At 48.5% G+C, this 17,327-nt stretch overlaps 2 protein-coding genes across 3 annotated transcripts in view; one reads left to right on the top strand and one right to left on the bottom strand.

Moving 5' to 3' along the window:
• The window catches only part of SLC22A18 (solute carrier family 22 member 18), a 79,994-nt gene extending 69,998 nt beyond the window's left edge, over window positions 1–9,996 (bottom strand). For both annotated transcript variants that reach the window (XM_030483761.1, XM_030483762.1), the window contains exon 1: window positions 6,843–9,996. The gene's annotated coding sequence lies outside the window, so the exon portion shown is untranslated. The remainder of the gene's footprint in view (window positions 1–6,842) is intronic.
• A 1,491-nt stretch (window positions 9,997–11,487) lies between these two features.
• CDKN1C (cyclin dependent kinase inhibitor 1C) lies at window positions 11,488–13,520 on the top strand. The gene is made up of 3 exons (XM_030483764.1): window positions 11,488–12,446; window positions 12,538–12,664; window positions 12,786–13,520. Exons 1-2 carry the CDS (start codon window positions 11,975–11,977, stop codon window positions 12,657–12,659), a joined length of 594 nt encoding a protein of 197 aa, XP_030339624.1. The 5' UTR covers window positions 11,488–11,974; the 3' UTR covers window positions 12,660–12,664; window positions 12,786–13,520.
• Window positions 13,521–17,327: the final 3,807 nt, after the last annotated feature.

Below are 17,327 nucleotides of genomic sequence, written 5' to 3'. Positions count from 1 at the left end.
GCACACATTACATTCTGCACACAATGGGAGCCCCAGACATTTTCAGCTAGTCTTGAGCCTCCTGCATTTACCAAAACATTTTCCTGTGTCACAATCAAACAATTGCCTGATTTGTAACTCTTAAGCATTCAGGAGACCACCAGCAACACAATGTAACAAGAATCTCTCTGTTGTTTAGCCTTCCAACAAAGCTATACACAGCACAAACAAAATATGGATGTGTATTCAGTGTTTCTGCTAATGTATGTTTCTGCATAAAGCAATTAGAGAAGGGCAAAGCATGTATCTGTAAACCCCTGCACATCCCAGATATGGCCTCCCCACACAGAGGAGGGTCTGTGTTACATCCTCAGACAAAATCTCACCTGCTCAGGGCCAGGGAGAATATGCCCCCTCCCAGCCTTGCTCCATTTGGCTGACCAGTTTCTCCACATGGACTTAGGACCTGCATGGAGCCCAAAACAGATGTAGAGAAAAGGAGATAGCTGCCCCTATGCCCAGCTGGCTCCATCCACTACTTGGGTAGGGGACAATCCTACATTGCAGATAATCGCTTCCTGTGGATGGAAGAGGTGGGATGAAGGCATCCATAGTCACACAGGGCTGGGTTTATGAGCAGCTCAGAAGTGGTGAAATGCGCAGATATGGCTAGACCCCCTTTGATGTATCTGGACTCTAAATGCATTCCAAAGCCTCACTCTAGGTCTTTATTTTGCTCCCTGTATGCAAACACCTAATTTCAGCTAAAGGCTTGACTGGGACTTGTAATGCCAGAGCAAACCCTCAAGTGTGCACTGTTAAAAGTTAGAGCAGAGCACACACTGCTGCCTGTCATCCAACTCACCCAGGAAAAATAACATTTTTAAAGCTCTAGAAGACACCAGCCCGTAGAGGTATCCACTCTGCCAGCCAGGTCTGTATCCTGCTCATCACCAATAAAAGCTGTAGCCAGGTCTACTTGGGGAGAACAATTACAATCTTGATTTCAGTTAGGAATACAAGAGGGAACAAAGAAAAATCCAAGACTGACTTTTTTTGTTCAAACCACCAGAAGGCTTTGGAAACCTTTCACTTCTGCTTCCTCCTGGCCTTCGCATCTGCCCTCCACTTGAATTCACCTGAGACAGAAAGAAATCAAACCTCCTTTGCTGGAGGTGGAATTTCCTCAGGGGCTCCTTAGCACTGAGGTTGCAGAGGGGGCCCACTAATGTCTCTCATGTAGGGTATCAGGAATCTTCACAGCAGTATGGGGACAATTTTCAAGGTAATTAAGTTAAACCAACACTGAACACAGCTCTAGCATAGACAGATAGCCAAGAGGTAGACAAACAGAAATTTTCCTAAGAGCAAGTTACTAAGAGCTATATATATATATTTTTAATATTTTAAAATTATTTTTAAGGCTTGTCCCCACAATGATCACAGACTCACAATCCCATGACTCTTTGTCACTGACCAAAGACATTAGCACTTGCTGTGGACTTGCCACCAGAAAAGGAGAGAGACCCAGACCCTTCTGACAGGAGTAACAAAACCATTTATGCCCTGAAAAGAGCACAAAAAGGGATTTAGTGCTTCCAAACATGCCAAAGAACAAGCATTTGCCAGCCTCAACCAGAGCTGGCTGCTGCTCATAGGAGAGCTGGATGATGGCTAGAAATTTTCTGTTGCAATATTTATTTTTGAGGCTTTTTGCTTTGATATTTCTGTCTAATTCTAAGCCATTCCTAAGGCCAAATGCAAAGCTGCCATAAACCAGCAATGCCTGCATAGCCTTGGGCTGGACTTGTCACTGTTAGTATTTGGCACTTCTTAATCTTCACACTCTGGAGAGGGTAGAAATAAACAAAGAAGAACTCATTTGCAGCACTGCTACCCAGTTCATGTGTTCCATTTCTGGAACACACAACTCCATACGTCAAAGTCTTCATGCACTAAAGCCAGGATCCATCACCTGGCTTTTCCAGAAATCCTGCAAATTTTCAGTCCAAACAGTTGAGAACCAGCCCTGTCAATGCAACAATAGGACTTGAGCACTTTGCAAATACTTAGGATATTTGAAACAAAGAAAAAGTGCTGCCAGAAAAAGGGGGTCTATCCCAGCTAATTTTCCTAATGCCCTACCAGACAGCAACAGGATTACCTCTGTAAAGCTGCCCCAGGGAGGGCAGTGGCCTCCTACATTAGCTGGATCCTGGAGATTCCTATTAAAACTGACACCAATCTAATCAGCAGCTCTGCCCAGACTCCCCCCTTGTTACCTTCAAGATGAAGCCCAACACAGCCTAAGCCATGATAGGCTGGTTATTTTCCCCCTGAGCCTCAGCAATTAAATCATTTGCCAAATGCAGCTGGCTCCACACAGGTGAAGCCACAACCGCCTCAAATCCCCCTGGAGGGACCCTTGGAAACTGCAGAGGGACTGAGGACCTTGTTGGTCAATGGAAAAATGGTTGTGCTGCATGAAAAGGAAAGGTTCTAGATTAAATTTGTAGGCTGTCTCTTAAAGAAAAAAAAGCCATTCTCCCATCTGCAAAGCAAGTGCATTTGATATAGAGAGCAACAAGACTCCATAAACATAGCACCTCCACATATATTTTTTTTCCTTCCAGAGCAAACTCACTACCAGTTGGCCACTGTCAGCTTAAATGATTTCACCTGGTTTATATTTTTTCCTTTGAATATTAATGATGACCAGCTGACTCATTTTTACTTTGAGAAGAGCTGCAAGATCAGGATTAGTTGGCTTGAGGCTGAAACTCTGACCCCAATTCACTGGGAGTTCTCCCTCTGATTTCCATGTTGCCAGGATTTAATCTCCAGGTCTTTCACCCAGCTCCTCTTATGCTTTTACTGCTAAGAAAACACTTGTTTCAGACTTGTTTGGTCACAACTATGTTTGAGAATGTGGCTCATGGTTCACACTAGAAGACTTTGTACCGTGTCATTTTGAAATGCCTTCCTGTGTGACTACATGCTTGCCAGGGGACAGTGAGATACCTGCTATCCTGCACAACATCAGGGTGCATCTTTAATTGCACTTTTATAAAATTAAAGGTTAATCAAGAGTCAGGTAGAAGTGCCTCTATTTGTGCCCAATTCTCCTCTTCTCAGTCCAAAACTCAACCTACTTGAAACTGAAGCTTGCTTCCCTAGAAACTTGTTTTAGCAATAGCTCCTACAAGAAGTGGCAGAGCAGCAGGTAAGGGTAACTTCTAAGGCTACAGAATGACCTGATCATTTTTCAACCTGGCCACGGCACAGCAAAAAATGTAGCTTTCACCTGACCTCCACCATCTATCAAAGGACATTACGATCACATGAAATTGGCATATTTAGTAACATTTCTGACCACGACCCAAGGTAGTGGGTTCTTTCAGCTTCTATCCAAAACTTGAGAACTGGCTCATTAAGAAACAGATATGTCAGTGGATATAACTAGTGCAAACCACTAAAAAAACCTTTAAGCCAGTGTTACCTGGCTTAAATGGAGGTCTTCCACCTCCTCTGCTCTGTTAGGGGATATGGCATTTGGTTTCTCTTTGGATCTGAGGGATGCTGAACACTAGTGGGATTTGTGCTGACTGCTGTTGTAGAAGACACATACAAATGTTTAAATGGTGCCCCATACAAAACACAGGCTGAGCTCCCAGCAATGAGTCACATCACTAGTCGTGCTGCATGACATAAATGTATTTATAGTGTGCTGCTGGATCCAGGTACAATTAACTCCCCACTCTGCAGGAATACATACCGTATTGCGGGCAGGGCAGCCTTACTATAGTTAAACTGCTGTAAAATGAATGTGATGGACACCCCCAAGGGAGCTCATTGAACCACTCCCTTTGTATGTTCACCACTGGCTGGGTTATGTTTGGTCCACATTCAAAGCTCACAGCAAAATTAATGTTATCAATATAGTAGGGAGATTATAAAATGATTCCTTTTCAAGATTAAGAGCAAATAAACTTTTAGTGCTGTGTCTTCAGAAAGTTACTATGCTAAAAACAAATTTAAAGCTGTAGGCAAGAAGATTAATTAAAGAATACAAAAAACAAGCCAGGGGGTGAGGAGATGGTAGAAATTATCTCATCATGCTGCGTCATCGCGTGATATCTAAACACCCTATCACAGGGAAAGGAGAGAGCAAGCCCTGCGGGAGAGGTAAATAAGAAAAGACAATCCAACTTGGGGAGCGAGAGAAGGAACAGCCAGATCCCACAGCACCATATTACTTTGCTACCCACTCCTAGGGAGGAAACCAGCCACAGAAAGATGTAGAGGAGACAAAGCTCCTGGGGCTCCCCAGGGCATGCCAGCCCTGCGCAAAAACAACTACGTATCTTGAGATCTGAATCCTCCACAACTGCATCTCCTTCTCTTGGATTTCCAGGGTTTGAGCTACCATTTTGCTAAGCCACTATCCATCATATTCGAGAAGTTGGGGCAGACAGGTGAAGTTCCAGTGACTGGAAAAGGGGAAACAAAATGCCCATTTTTTAAAAGCACAAAAAAGAAGATGCAGGCCAGTCAATCTCACCTCTGTGCCTGGCAAGATCATGGAGCAGTTCTTCCTGGAAACTATGCTAAGGCACATGGAAAACAGAGAGGTGATTGCTGGCAGCCAGCATGGCTTCACTGAGGGTAAATTGTGCCTGACAAATTTGATGGTCTTCTACAAAGAGGTTATGGCATTGATGGATAAGGGAAGAGTGACTGATGTCATCTACTTGGACTTGTGCAAAGGATTTGATACTGTCCTGAACAACATCTGTCTTTAAAAGGGAGAGACATGGATTTAATGGATGGACCACTTGCTTGATAAAGGAATTGGCAGGGTGGTCACACTCACAGAGTTGCAGTCAACATCTCTATGTCCAGGTGGAGACCACTGATAAGTGGTGTCCCTCAGGGGACCAATACTATGTAACATCTTTGTCGGGAGTCTGGCAGTGGGACTGAGTACACTCTCAGCAAGTTTACAGATGATACCAAGCTGAGCAGTGTGGTTGACAAGCTGGAAAGAACGAATGCCACCGAGAGGGACAGGCTTGAGAGGTGGGCCTGTGTGAACCTCATGAAACTCAACAAGGCCAAGTGCAAATTCCCACACTTGGGTCAGGGCAATCCCAAATGTGAACACAAGCTGGGTAATCAGTGGATTTGGGGGTACTGGTGGATGAAAAACTGAATATGACCTGGCAATGTACACTTGCAGCCCAGAAAACCAACCGTATCCTGGGCTGCATCAAAAGGAGCATGGCCAGCAGGTCGAGAGAGGTGATTCTCTTCCTCCACTCTGCTCTTTTGAGATCCCACCTGGAGTAGTGTGTTCAGCTCTGGTGCCCCCAACAAAAGAAAGACGTGGACCTGTTACAGTGAGTCCACAGGAGAGCCATGATGATGATCATAGGGCTGGAGCACCTCTCCTATAAAGACAGGCTGAGAGAGTTGGGATTGTTGGGCCTGGAAAAGAAAAGGCTCCAGGGAGACTTTAGAACAGCCTTCCAGTACCTAAAGGTACTGGATGGAAAGATGGGGAAGGACTATTTATCAGGGAGTGTAGTGATAGCATGAGTGGTAAGTTTTAAACTGAAAGATTTACATTAGATAGTAGGAAGAAAGACTTTGGTGTGAGAGGGTGGTAAGACACCGGGGCAGGTTGCCCAGAGAAGTTGTGTATAGCCCATCCCTGGAAGTGTTCAAGGCTAGGCTGGATTTGGTTGGGCTTTGAGCAACCTGGTCTAGTGGAAGGTGTTCCTGCCCATGGCAGGAGGGGTGGAACAATGTGATCTCTTAGGTCTCTTCCAGCCCAAACCATTCTATGATTCTGTGATTGCCAAGCTATCACTTAACAGAATTTTCACAGAAGAAATTGAATGCATTACCTTATTCATAAAGCTTGTCAAAGAATCATATGGACAGCAAAGGGCTGCCTGCAGGCTGGTGGAACGGCGAGCAGTGTCCTCTGGCAAATCTTACCCAAACGTTTCTTGGCAAGTTGCAGGAAAGTAAGAGCATTTTGTTAGATACATCCCAGCTAAGAGCTCCTGTGATGCCATGCCCGGGAGCTGGATCCCGGGAGAATACACCAACAAGTCAAGGCGGCTCCGAGATGCGGGAGGACAACCGGTTGCGGGCTGGGGGGGAAGACGACGCAGATCGTGCTGGGAACCCATCGTGCGAGGCCGCGCTCCCGGTGGCGAGCGGGAGGGGCGGGGCGAGCTCCCGTCTCTCCCCGCGCAGCCGACATTAGAGGGCACCATTGCCTCGCACACCGGCGACGGCCGCGGGCAGCGCTGCTGCCGCCCGGGCTCCGGGCCAGGGGCATGCCGATTGTTTTTTCTCTAGGTGTGAGCTGGGATCCATCCGAAGGTACTGATGATGCATTTACCGCTGCTCTTGGGCTTGTTTTTGGAGCAGGCACCTCCCCTCTGTAACAGCTCGGGCCATGACAATCTCCTTCAGGACTCGTGCAAGACTATCAGCATTAAAAAAACCCTATTTACTTAAGAAATATGAAACCAAAAATAAAACCTCTTTAATGGCCTCTTCACCCCCACCCCCTACAGAAAGCAGAAATAACCTATGAAAAGCGATTCCAAAAATAATATTACTATGAGTCAAGAGGAAAGGCAAGAGGAATGTCAAAACAAACAAAATGCAAACCTCTCATTTAATACAAAGAGTGGCAACAAACAGTAGGTATGAGCATAGAGCATGACTTTCACAGAAACAATACCAACAGAAAGGCACGGAGTATAAATAAATGGAGTATTTAAATGCTGCTCAAATATAACTACACAGTCAGCAAAATAGAGCCCCCCTCCACAGGTACGTACTGAGAGCTCAAAATGCCTTTTGGTACCCGCCATCCCCAGCCTGGTTTCCAAGTTAACAGCACAGTGTCGGTAAGGCTCGCTGCACCACCGTTCACGGAGAGCATCCCGCAAACGCATCAGGCTTCCAGTCAGTCACGAGGGGCCAGATGTTGAGTGGACTTCATCTAGTAAAACAACATGATTAAAAGAGCAAAAGAAGAGTGTGAAAAGAGAATGTGATGGCCCCCAGCGCACTGGCAGGTCCATCAATAGATTAGGATAAATTCACTGCTACCTTTGTGCTACCCTAATGATGCGCAGCAGCTGGGCTGCAAGGCTAGCTCTTCTTTTAACAACCAAGGACAGAAAGTATAATAATAATTTAAAAAAATATGAAAATGAATTTAATAAAGAATTTTTCTGAGATGTTATCTTTTTCATTTTTTTGAGAATGCGTCGAAAAGCAATTCCAATTGAATTTAAACTACCTTTTTTTTTTTTAGGGTTCTGCTCAGATCATTTTTTCCCATTTTAACCCCTGAGCTAGTGCAGCTTTGCCTAGCTATCAAATCTAATAATTTGATTTTTTTTTTATGACCATCTCAGGAAATGGAAAATTCTGAATGTACACCAGCTTGAATAATTCAAAGCACCACTTTGCTGGTGAAAAAAAGCCTCGATGAGAAGTTTGGGCAGTCTGTGCTAACTTGAATTTTAATTGCAATCGATTTATTTAAGCAGGACTCCAAAGTACCAAGCAAAATTGCCACTGGTATAAATGCAAAACTGCAAATTGCTTGTGATCACATGCATAATAAAAGAGAAGTACATGGGAGATAAAGTACTGATGTTTATTGGTCTGTGTCTCAGCTAAAGCAATTATGGAATATAGCATGTTCTGAAATGAAGCAATCACACGTGGATCACACAGCATTTGAAGAATCCCAAGTTAAACATTGTTGAGCGTATAAATGGTAATGGTGTATCAAAGGAAATGAAAAGGAGCAAAGCACAAACCTTCAAGCTTCATGGGCCCAACAATAGTTTGCTTGTCTGGCAACATGCTGAGGACAATTCTTGCAGATGTTCAACCTGAGACTCTCCAGAAGATGGAGGAGGGCTCCTCCATGGCACTAAGTCACAGGAACCCTGCAACAACCACCCCCATCAGAACGACAGCGCCAAGGCTCTCTCTTTTGTTACCTTCGTGAGTTCTTATCAAATTTCCTTGCTTACTCCTCCCTTGGTTTACAATGAAAGGACCTCTCTTCCACTATCTGCCAAGCCATCAGGCTCAACTCTGGCTCTGATGGTCAACCTGGACTGTTCCCAAACAGGAATAGTCAAATGCAGTAAACCTCCTGCAATCACAATCCCTTTGCAATGATGCACAAGATATAAAGGACTATGCTTTCCCTCTGCTCACCCTTTTGAAACAGAGCAGCCAGCAGAAATAGATGCTAGTTAAAGTCATTGTTTTTTTCTGACATAAGCAGATATGACTTGGATATTTTGAGCAAAAATGTTTCATTCTTATGGGGCATTGTTCTAACCATAGCAATAATTACTGTGCTCAGTGTTCTGGAGCAGGAATTTCTAAAGAAGATAATGGGCTTGGTGGTGGGAGTTCTTGGGTAAGATTTTGTGGCTTATGTTAGGCAAACTGCTGGTTTAGAGGATCATAACATACCCCTCTGGCCTTACAGAGTTCATGTATTCACTAAATTAAAAACATCTCTCTGTGCAGACAGTATTTCCTCCTCAAATGGGCTGGATGCTCTCTGTCTCCATACAGAAGAGAAGCACAGACACTGCTAGAACTGGAGACCGTGAGCTGAAAGTCCCCAAGTCTATGACTACCAGCTTAAAACATAAGTGTATAATGGGACAAAGAAAGAAGTTAAAGAGATGGGGAACACTGGCAGTGAGGAAGATGAAAAAAAGAAAACATCAAACACGAGCTGCTTTACCTCCCAGGTGAGCTGGAAGGTGAAGCAGCCTCGAACACAAGGCAACCCCTGAAAATAACTTCCCTGTTCAAACCGTAGTTCCTAGCATCCCTCAAGTACTGCGTAAATATTGGCTAACCTCTGAAAACGGTTTCGGAGGACCACGATGTGGATTTTGCAGAGGGCACGCCCACATCTTGCAAATAGCAGGGAAGTTTGCTCGCCCAGCTTGCGGCGCAGGAATGTATAAAACTGAGGAGGCAGAAAACAGGAAAGGCAGCCGCTGGCCTCTCCCGGTGCTGGAGGAGGATGGCAGCAGGTTCACAGGGACTCCTCACAAAGAGCCCCTGTCTGCGGGGACACAGCATTGCCATTTGGCTCGTGTCTTGAATAGAGGGCATTTTTCCAGCAGGTTTCTTGGGGAACTCGAGGCATTTTCTCTGCATAGCACATCTATTTCTAAAACCACCCCATCCTACATCCTGAGAGGTCTGTCTGATGGCTGCTGAGAAAAGTCCCAGCTGAACACTGTGCCATGCTCAACATGTTCCCCTCCCACCCCAGCTTGGCTCAGGACCAACCCCTTCTCTCCCTGGCCAAACCCTTGCTAACTGATGGCTCAGCTCCTGCTTTTTAAGATGATAACGTTTTTAGAGATGAGGAACCAGAAGGGCAGTCTTGTGACCTGCTCCCTGAATGATACCCTTTGGGCCAGGAGACCTATTCATGGCTACCCTCAAGAGCCATTTCGGGAATATTTACCTAAAAATTCCTGTGCTACTACTATTTGTGAAATGAGAGTAGTCTGTCTGTACCATCAGTCAGCAGTCTTCTGCCAGGCATGACTCTACACCTACCCAGGAAGCATGTGGGATGTGCACCCTGAAGACATTTGCTGAATCTTCTCTTGACTGCAAAGCTACAGACCTTTCCCACTGAACAGCCCAGCTTCACCCCCAGACGTCAGAAAATGATTTCAGGAGATCAAACCTGCCACACCATTTCATTGCTCATCAGTCTGAGCAGGAAAAGACCCTTCCTGTGCAGTGAGCCAGGCTGCAACCTCCTCTCTGGCCAACCCCAGGTCCATGGGTCCAAAACCATAGGTGCTGCTGGTCTCTCCTGGCATGGCCAGTCTTTGGGAGCACCACTGAAAGTGCAGATGATCAGAGGGCTGTAGCACCTCTCCTATGACGACAGGCTGAGAGAGCTGGGGTTGTTCAGCCTGGAGAAGAAAAGGCTCCAGGGAGACCTTAGAGCAGCCTTCCAGTACCTAAAGTGGGCCTACAAGAAAGCTGGAGAGGGACTTTTCGTGAGGACATGTAGGGATAGGACAAGGAGCTTTAAACTGAAAAAGGGTAGATTTAGACTAGACATTAGGATGAAGTTCTTTACCAGGAGGTGAGTGAAACACAGGAACAGGTTGCCCAGAGAAGCTGTGGCTGCCCCATTGCTGGCAGTGTTCAAGGCCAGGCTGGACAGGGCTTTGAGCAACCTGGTCTAACAGAAGGTGTCCCTTGGCCCCTGCCCATGGCAGGAAGATTGGAACTAGATGATCTTTTAGGTCCCTTCCAACCCAAACCACTCTGTGACTCTATGAAAATATCATACCTGGGGGCCTACAGGAGCTGTCCTGGCTGCCCTGCACTCCTCACCAGTTTGGCAAGGGCAGCAGCCAGTGCCCACAGCAGTGCTGGGGGGCTGCTCTGTCACAGACACGGGTTGACTGTGGAAACAGCATGGAGGAAGATGACTTATTTTGGCCCAGCTGGGGGAAAAGAAATGGCTTTCCATGAGTGCAAGGACCATTACCCCTCTTCTTGAAGCTGACACCTGCAGGCAGTCACCATTACCCCAAGGGGCCTAAAGGTGTGATCTCTCCAGCCCTGCAGCAAGCTGGCACCTGGGCAGACTCTGCACAGCCAGCATCACCCTGGGGAGTAGAATGAATTTTATTCCCTCTAGGAAATAAAACCATCCATGTTGTCTTTGCTCAAAGGCTCAAGTTTCTCAGCAGCAAGAGCTGTAGGTACACAGAGAGCCAGAGTGTCCTCAAATGTTCAAAGAGCGATACAGGTCCATCTTTTCCCTTTTTGTTTGCAGACAAAAAGCTCACTGTGGCAACAAGCCTCTGAGGCGCGCATCAAAATTACAGCGATGTTCTGGACCCAATTTTAGCACCGTGTCAATTATGCTCCCCCTCCCTTTCTTTTCATACTCCTTCATCCCAAAACAACAAAAGGCAACGATTGCAGTGACCTGCAGAAAATGTAAAGCACAAGCCAGCTGATCCCTGGCAACACAATTGCAAGATTAGTTCATCTGCAGTGAACAAACACGTATTATGTGGGTTTTAAAGTTAGAAGAGGAAAATGCTGTGGGTTTTATGTATTTCTATTCAGTAAAGCTGCGACTTATTACTTCCATGCAGCTGAGAAGCGCTGTTTTTAAAAATAGCCTTCAGCTTGTTTTGAAATCTGCAAGCATCCCGCTTTGTTTTGCAGCAGTGTAATAAAAAACCCGAGCCAGAAAAGATCCCGTCTTCCTCCACACGCATCACCTCCCCCGCCCCAAACCCCTGCGCCCCGCGGATGCTGAAAAACCTCCCTCCGACACCCCTCGGGAAAAATAATAACAATAATAAAAATTATAACAGACACACGCACACGCCCTACACGCTGAAACGGCAATACGGAGAGGGGGAAACACCAGCCCCGAAAGCCACCGGAGAAGAAGCTCCCGCAGATCCCCGACCGCCGGCAGACAAAGGGAATCGGGCCGGCGGCGGGCGGGGAGCGCCGTGGCCGCCCCCCGGGGCCGGGCCAGCACTGGGGCCGTCCCCCCGGTCCGCGGCGGGGCCGGGCCGGGCCAATGCGGCCGGCGGCGGCGCGCCGCTGCCCGCCGCAGCCAATGGAGGGCGCGGGCAGGAGGGCTGCTGCCGGGGGCCGGGGGGTGGCGGGGGGGGCCCCGCCAATCGCGGCGGGCCGATGGCAGGGAAATACTATTATGCTAATGGTTGTTTTGCTCGCACTCGCGCGGAGCGGGGTTTAAAAGCCAGGCGGCCGGGGGTAGGGGCTCAGAGGCGAGAGGCAGGGCCGACAGGATCACAGGCGGGAGGGGAGGGGAGGCGAAGCGAGGAGCGACGGGTGGGGCACCTACCCCGTCCGAGCCCACCCCACCCACCCTGCGTCCTCGCCAGCGGCGATGTCCAACGTGCACCTCTCCGCCGCCGCCGCCGCCCTGGAGCGCCTGTCCGTCCGGCGGGCCCTAGCCGGGCACGGCCGCAGCCCCGTCTGCAGGAGCCTCTTCGGGCCAGTGGACCATGAGGAGCTGGGCCGGGAGCTGCGGAGCCGCCTGAGGGAGATCGGGGAGGATGACCAGCGCCGCTGGGACTACAACTTCCACACCGACACGCCGCTGCCAGGGCCCGGTCGCCTGCGCTGGGAGGAGGTGGAAGGCGGCGCTGTGCCCGCTTTCTACCGGGAAACGCTGCAGGTGGGGCGGTGCCGCGTCCCGCTCCTACGGGCGCCCCCCTCACCGCCGCCGTCACCGCCGCCCCCCGCAGCCGCCGCCGCGAGCAAGGGGCCCGGAGGGCGCCTGAGCCGGGAGAACCGCGCCGCGCCCCGCTGCCGGGGCATGCGGCTCTGCCGGAGGGGCCCGGCGGCCCGCATCACAGGTGCGTGGTGGGGCTGGGGGGGTCTGGGGGCAGTGGGCGCCCCTCCGCAGCGGCTGACGGATCCTCCCCTTCCTCTCCGTCCCCCATCCAGATTTCTTCGCGAGGAGGAAAAGGCCGGCGGAGCCCAAGGCGGCGGCAGAGCGCCCCGCCGGCTGCCCGCCGCCCCCCGCCGCCGCCACGGCTGAGCAGGCCCCCCGCAAACGGCTCCGGTGAGCCAGGTGAGGAGCGCGCCGGGGGTGGCCGGGCGCTTTCTGCGTCGCTCTTTTATCGTCCTCCTCTTTTTTATTTTTTTTAATTTTTTCCTGATTATTTTTTCTCCTCCTTCTTGTTCTTCCCCAGACTTTTGCACTACGGCACCCACGGGAGAGGCGCACCGCCCCCCGGAGGCGCGGCGCCCCGGAGGCGCGGTGGGGCCGGGGCGGTCGGCGCGGCGAGCCGGGACCCTCCCCCACGCCCGCCCGCCCGCCCGCCCCGGGAGTGGGACCGGGAGACGGAGTCGGAGCGAAGCCGGAGCGCCTGCCCGCCGGCCTTGGCCGCGCACGGAGCAGTGTTAACGTACAACTGTGCAATGTATTACGTTTTGTATAGAAATGTATTATGCCTAATGTGAGTACACTGGCCAGAAGTGTAAAGCTTTAAAAGTCATTTATGTGAAATGCTTAATTTCTGCTGAGCTCTCAGTGCAAAAAAAAAAAAAAAAGGGGGGGGGGAGGGGGGAAAAAAGGAAAAAGAAAAAAGCGACTGTATATTTGTACAAAACTTTTTTTAAGAGTTATACTAACTTATATTTTCTATTTATGTCAGAAATGTGGATAACTTCGACATCCAATAGCCTTTTTCTTTTGGTTAAGCCAAAGGGCACTATATTTGCTTTTGTTATTTACAAAATGTAAATTTATTTTTATAGTGGGAATTTTTTTTTTTTTTTTTGCATTCACAAGATGTAGTTACGAATCAAAATATTTTTTAGACTTGAAGACAAATCTGTTTCAATGGTTCCTGAGCCGGTCTGTACCACTGCCATTGCAAATAATGCCACAACTTCAAAAATACTAAATAAAGCCAGGAAACGCCTGTAAGGCTACTTGTGTGTACTGTGGCGGGTCCTCGGGTGGAGGGGGGTGGATTCCGGGGGGCGAAGCTGGGGCTGGGGAGCCAAGCCCAGCTCTAAGCTTTTGAGGGAGGGAAAGGGGGAGGGATGCGGGGACGGCGTGTCCACTTCCAAGCCCTGCGGTGAGAAGCTTTGGTGCAATTCCGAGGGGAAAGGGTTTGTTTTTCCCACCCTTCCCCGCCCTAAAAACAAGTGTTTCTGAATATTGCTGGAGTTCACCAGCACACGACCTTCTTCACGCCCCAAATTCGTCCTTTCAGCACGTTTTATGAGGTTTTATTTATTTTTAACTGTGTCGTTCTTACCAAAGCTGTATCTGGCCCCTGTTGAGGATCTGACTGTGCTGAGTGCAGCAGCACCCCATCAGGGCTACGGCTGCTGCTGCTTTTGCTTATGGTCTGCCTGTGGGGGTGACCAGAGCTCCACAGTGCCCTTGGTGGGCTCAGCACTGGATGGACACCCCTGCCTTGGGGATGAGGGGGAGATTGTCCCCGGTGTCACACAGCCTTCAAACCCTGACCTGTAGCTCTAAGCCATGGCTACTCCAAGGAAACACTTCCTGGTACCTCTTGCCCAAGCTCAGCAATGATTTACAGGGCAAACACACAACAGTGCTGGGAAAGGCAGCAATTTCAGCTCGCATAAGAAAAGGGGGGGAAACAACAAACAGACAAAATACCCAGCATTTTGGCATTAATGCTTGGGGGTGGCGGTGCTGTCACAACCATGCACCCAAGGCAGTTTGTGGGTCACCCTGTCCCCTTGGGCTAGGAGCAGGTTAAAGCAATGGGATCTGCACACAGCCTCATGGGGTCAGGGCACATGCCCCTCTTGGGGTCTCAAACCCTATGTTGCCCAAGGAGTGGGGGACAAACCAGGTCTGGTCCTGGATGAAAGTAGTGCAAGGATTGGGAAACTGGAGAGTACAGATGGAGAGCAGGGATGTGGGAGGGGGATGGGGGTCCTAGAGGCACGGGGACCAGCTGGCCAGACTTGTCCCTTTCAGACCTCACTCCCCACTGTATCACCTCCTTGGAGCGTTGCACTGCCATGCGGGACCCAGCCGGTGGGGAGGGACAAGGGCATCACTCCCCGGCCCTATGAGCTGTACAATGATGCACTTCCATGGAGAAGGGAGGGATCCGGGAAAATAAGGCTCGGTTTGTCTGCATCATCTTCCCCTGGCCCCTGCAGTGCTCCTCTCTGTCCCCCTGTCATGGCCACCAAGCGCTCCTGGCTGTAAAAGTAACATTGATTACCTCCAGCTCCATGATCGCTTAATCAGAACAGGATTATTTTACACGCCCGCATCAGTGGCTGCTGTCTCAATACGATTTTCCCCCCCTTTGAAAAGAAAAATAGCTTTTCCCTTTCCTTATGAAAGCCAACAATACGCGGAGTGAGGCAGCTGGATCCTCCAGGATTTATGGGCTTTTCTCTCGCTTTCATGAAAGCAGGTGCCTTTGGGACCTCCATTGTCCCAGCCCCCAACTAATAATAGGACTTTCTGCAATGAAAGATCCCTGCTCTGAGCTCCCAAATACCTCGGCTGGAGGAGCCGCCGCCTGCCCTGAGGTGTGCCCAGCCGACTTGGGAGGAAAGCCTTAACCCCAGGGAGAGTTCAGGCACAGGATTCTATAAAAGCAAATGATTCCAGCTCTTGGGCATCTCCCGAGAGGAGCCAGCAGGTTTCCACACCGCTGTGGGGAAGGCCATATCCCACACCCCCTGGGCTCCGCTCTCCCTGAGGGCCCTGGGGTGCGGGAAGGTGTGTGGCTGCCTGCGCCCTGCCCCACCCAGCCCGGCCGGCCCTCCTCGCCCCAGCACAAAGCACACTGCCCCTATTCTTTCGGCCTTTGTAGCCATATGGCAAATCCATGTAGACACAGCCAACATCCATTTATTCAGGCACATAATGTCCCGCAACAGGGAACAATTGGAACTTTGTTTGCTTCTATTATTGATGCGAATGGGCAACAGAGAGAGAGAGAGAGAGAGAAAAAAAATCATTTAACTATAAGAGATATCCAGCTAATTATGAACCATATGTGCCTATAGTTTCAAAGCAATCCACTGAAGTTCATTTTAAATCTAGACTACTTTATTAGTAAGGAAGACAGATGTCTCAACAGTACATGCATCAGAGGAAACCATGTAAAGAAGTTCTTGAAATATTTAACTAGGACTCATTCATTGTCAGAGGGGCTTTAAAGTGCCCTTTATCATGAGAATGCATAGGCAGAAGCAGAGGGAGGGTGCTGGTTGTTACCGCCAACCCACTTACCCCTTAGCGGTAAATCCCAAATTCCACTTTAGATTTGAGGACAGGAATATTTTTGGAAAGGATTCAAAATATCAGGGATCTTGAAGGACTGAGCTTGCCGCTCATTACAGCTACAAAAAGTCAGGTCATTATTTGAGCCACCTTAATCCCAGGCTAAAGCCAGCTATGCAATTAGAGGAATAATCTACCCCAAATCACCACCGCTCCCTCTCCTGAGAAGCAGAGCTGTGCGTTTGGGGGATGGCTGCTGCAGTTCCTCCCCTACCCCAAGAGTGACAGAAATGGGAGCATTAACATTGCCGGACCTCCAAAGATTTGTTTCATACAAGCATCTCTCGAATCCTGCAGTGGATTCCTTTTTAGGAAAGGGCACTGCAGGAAGACTGGAAGGGAAGCTTGGTGGGAAGAAGTCTTCCAGATTTTTTTCTTCTCCCTCCCCCCCCCTTTTTTTTAGGAAATGCAATTATCAGCAAACAATCTTGGCACAACAGTTAGCGCTATCTTTATGAGCGCGGCAACATCTACCGGTAATTAAGCCACTTCAGTTAGATGAATGCAACATATGGTTGACACTGGGAATCATTCTCCTTCCCAGCCTCAACTTTTCTTTCCAGGCCAAAACTTGTTCTGTTGTAGCTTAAAATAAACAAAAAGCTGCTTTCCACTTCTTGAGCAAATATTTGTCGCTAATGAGCAGGGGGTGTAGGTAACAAGATGGGGAAAAACCCCATCGTTTTTAAAGAATAATTTCCTACATTTGGGTATGGAAATAAAATACATTCACTACATGCCCAATTCATTTGCAAAGAGTTGTGATTGCTTGGTAGGATGGCTGCACCCGGAGATCCATGCAAGGGATGCACGAGGGGAGAGAGAAATTGAATTGACCGTGTTTAAGCAGAGAAACAGATGTGAAGAGAAAGAACGCATCCATATACACAAACCCACACACATATATGCATGAAATAACTAATCAGGGAGTATAAAATAATTAATCAGGGAGCTAGGGGTTTTTTTAGCCACTTCATCACCTATTGCTACAGAATAAATGGTTTTCCAGTGCTTTCCCCTCCACTAGCCTGTAGCCTCTCATAAATGTTCTTGAGAAGCCTTTTTGGAACAAAGCAGGCCAAAACACAAACCAAAAGTCTATAAGATGAAAGAGTAGGATTATATCTGTTATTCTGATTTACAGAGAAAGGAGGAGAACCAAGTACCTCCTCTTATGTCACACAGTATCCAGAATGCTAAAGACGATGCAATCTCTTTTGGTGTCAGTGGTGAAATTCTTGATGAAAAGAACTTGATGTTTTTGTTTGTTTGGGTTTTTTTTAAACCAAGGGGGATTTTTAGTCCTATATCTCCAAGAAACTTTTGCTTAGACAGATCTTGGGGGAAAAAGGGCGAAGAAAGATGCTAAACCATTAGCTGCACAGAATATAAAAACCCTGAAGCAGGCCCTGCTATGAGATAAAAAAAAAAAACC

This window comes from Strigops habroptila, chromosome 4, assembly GCF_004027225.2.
Source record: "Strigops habroptila isolate Jane chromosome 4, bStrHab1.2.pri, whole genome shotgun sequence".
Taxonomy (NCBI): Eukaryota; Metazoa; Chordata; class Aves; order Psittaciformes; family Psittacidae; genus Strigops; species Strigops habroptila.
The sequence above is the reverse complement of the archived record's forward strand: the minus strand, read 5'-3'. Positions and strand labels throughout refer to the sequence as shown.

Excerpts from the sequence above, each read along its gene's own strand:
- CDKN1C (XM_030483764.1), top strand. The coding sequence starts at position 11,975 with ATGTCCAACGTGCACCTCTCCGCCGCCGCCGCCGCCCTGGAGCGCCTG. Across the intron at positions 12,447-12,537 it reads CCCGGCGGCCCGCATCACAG|ATTTCTTCGCGAGGAGGAAA; the intron begins GTGCGTGGTGGG and ends TCCCCCATCCAG.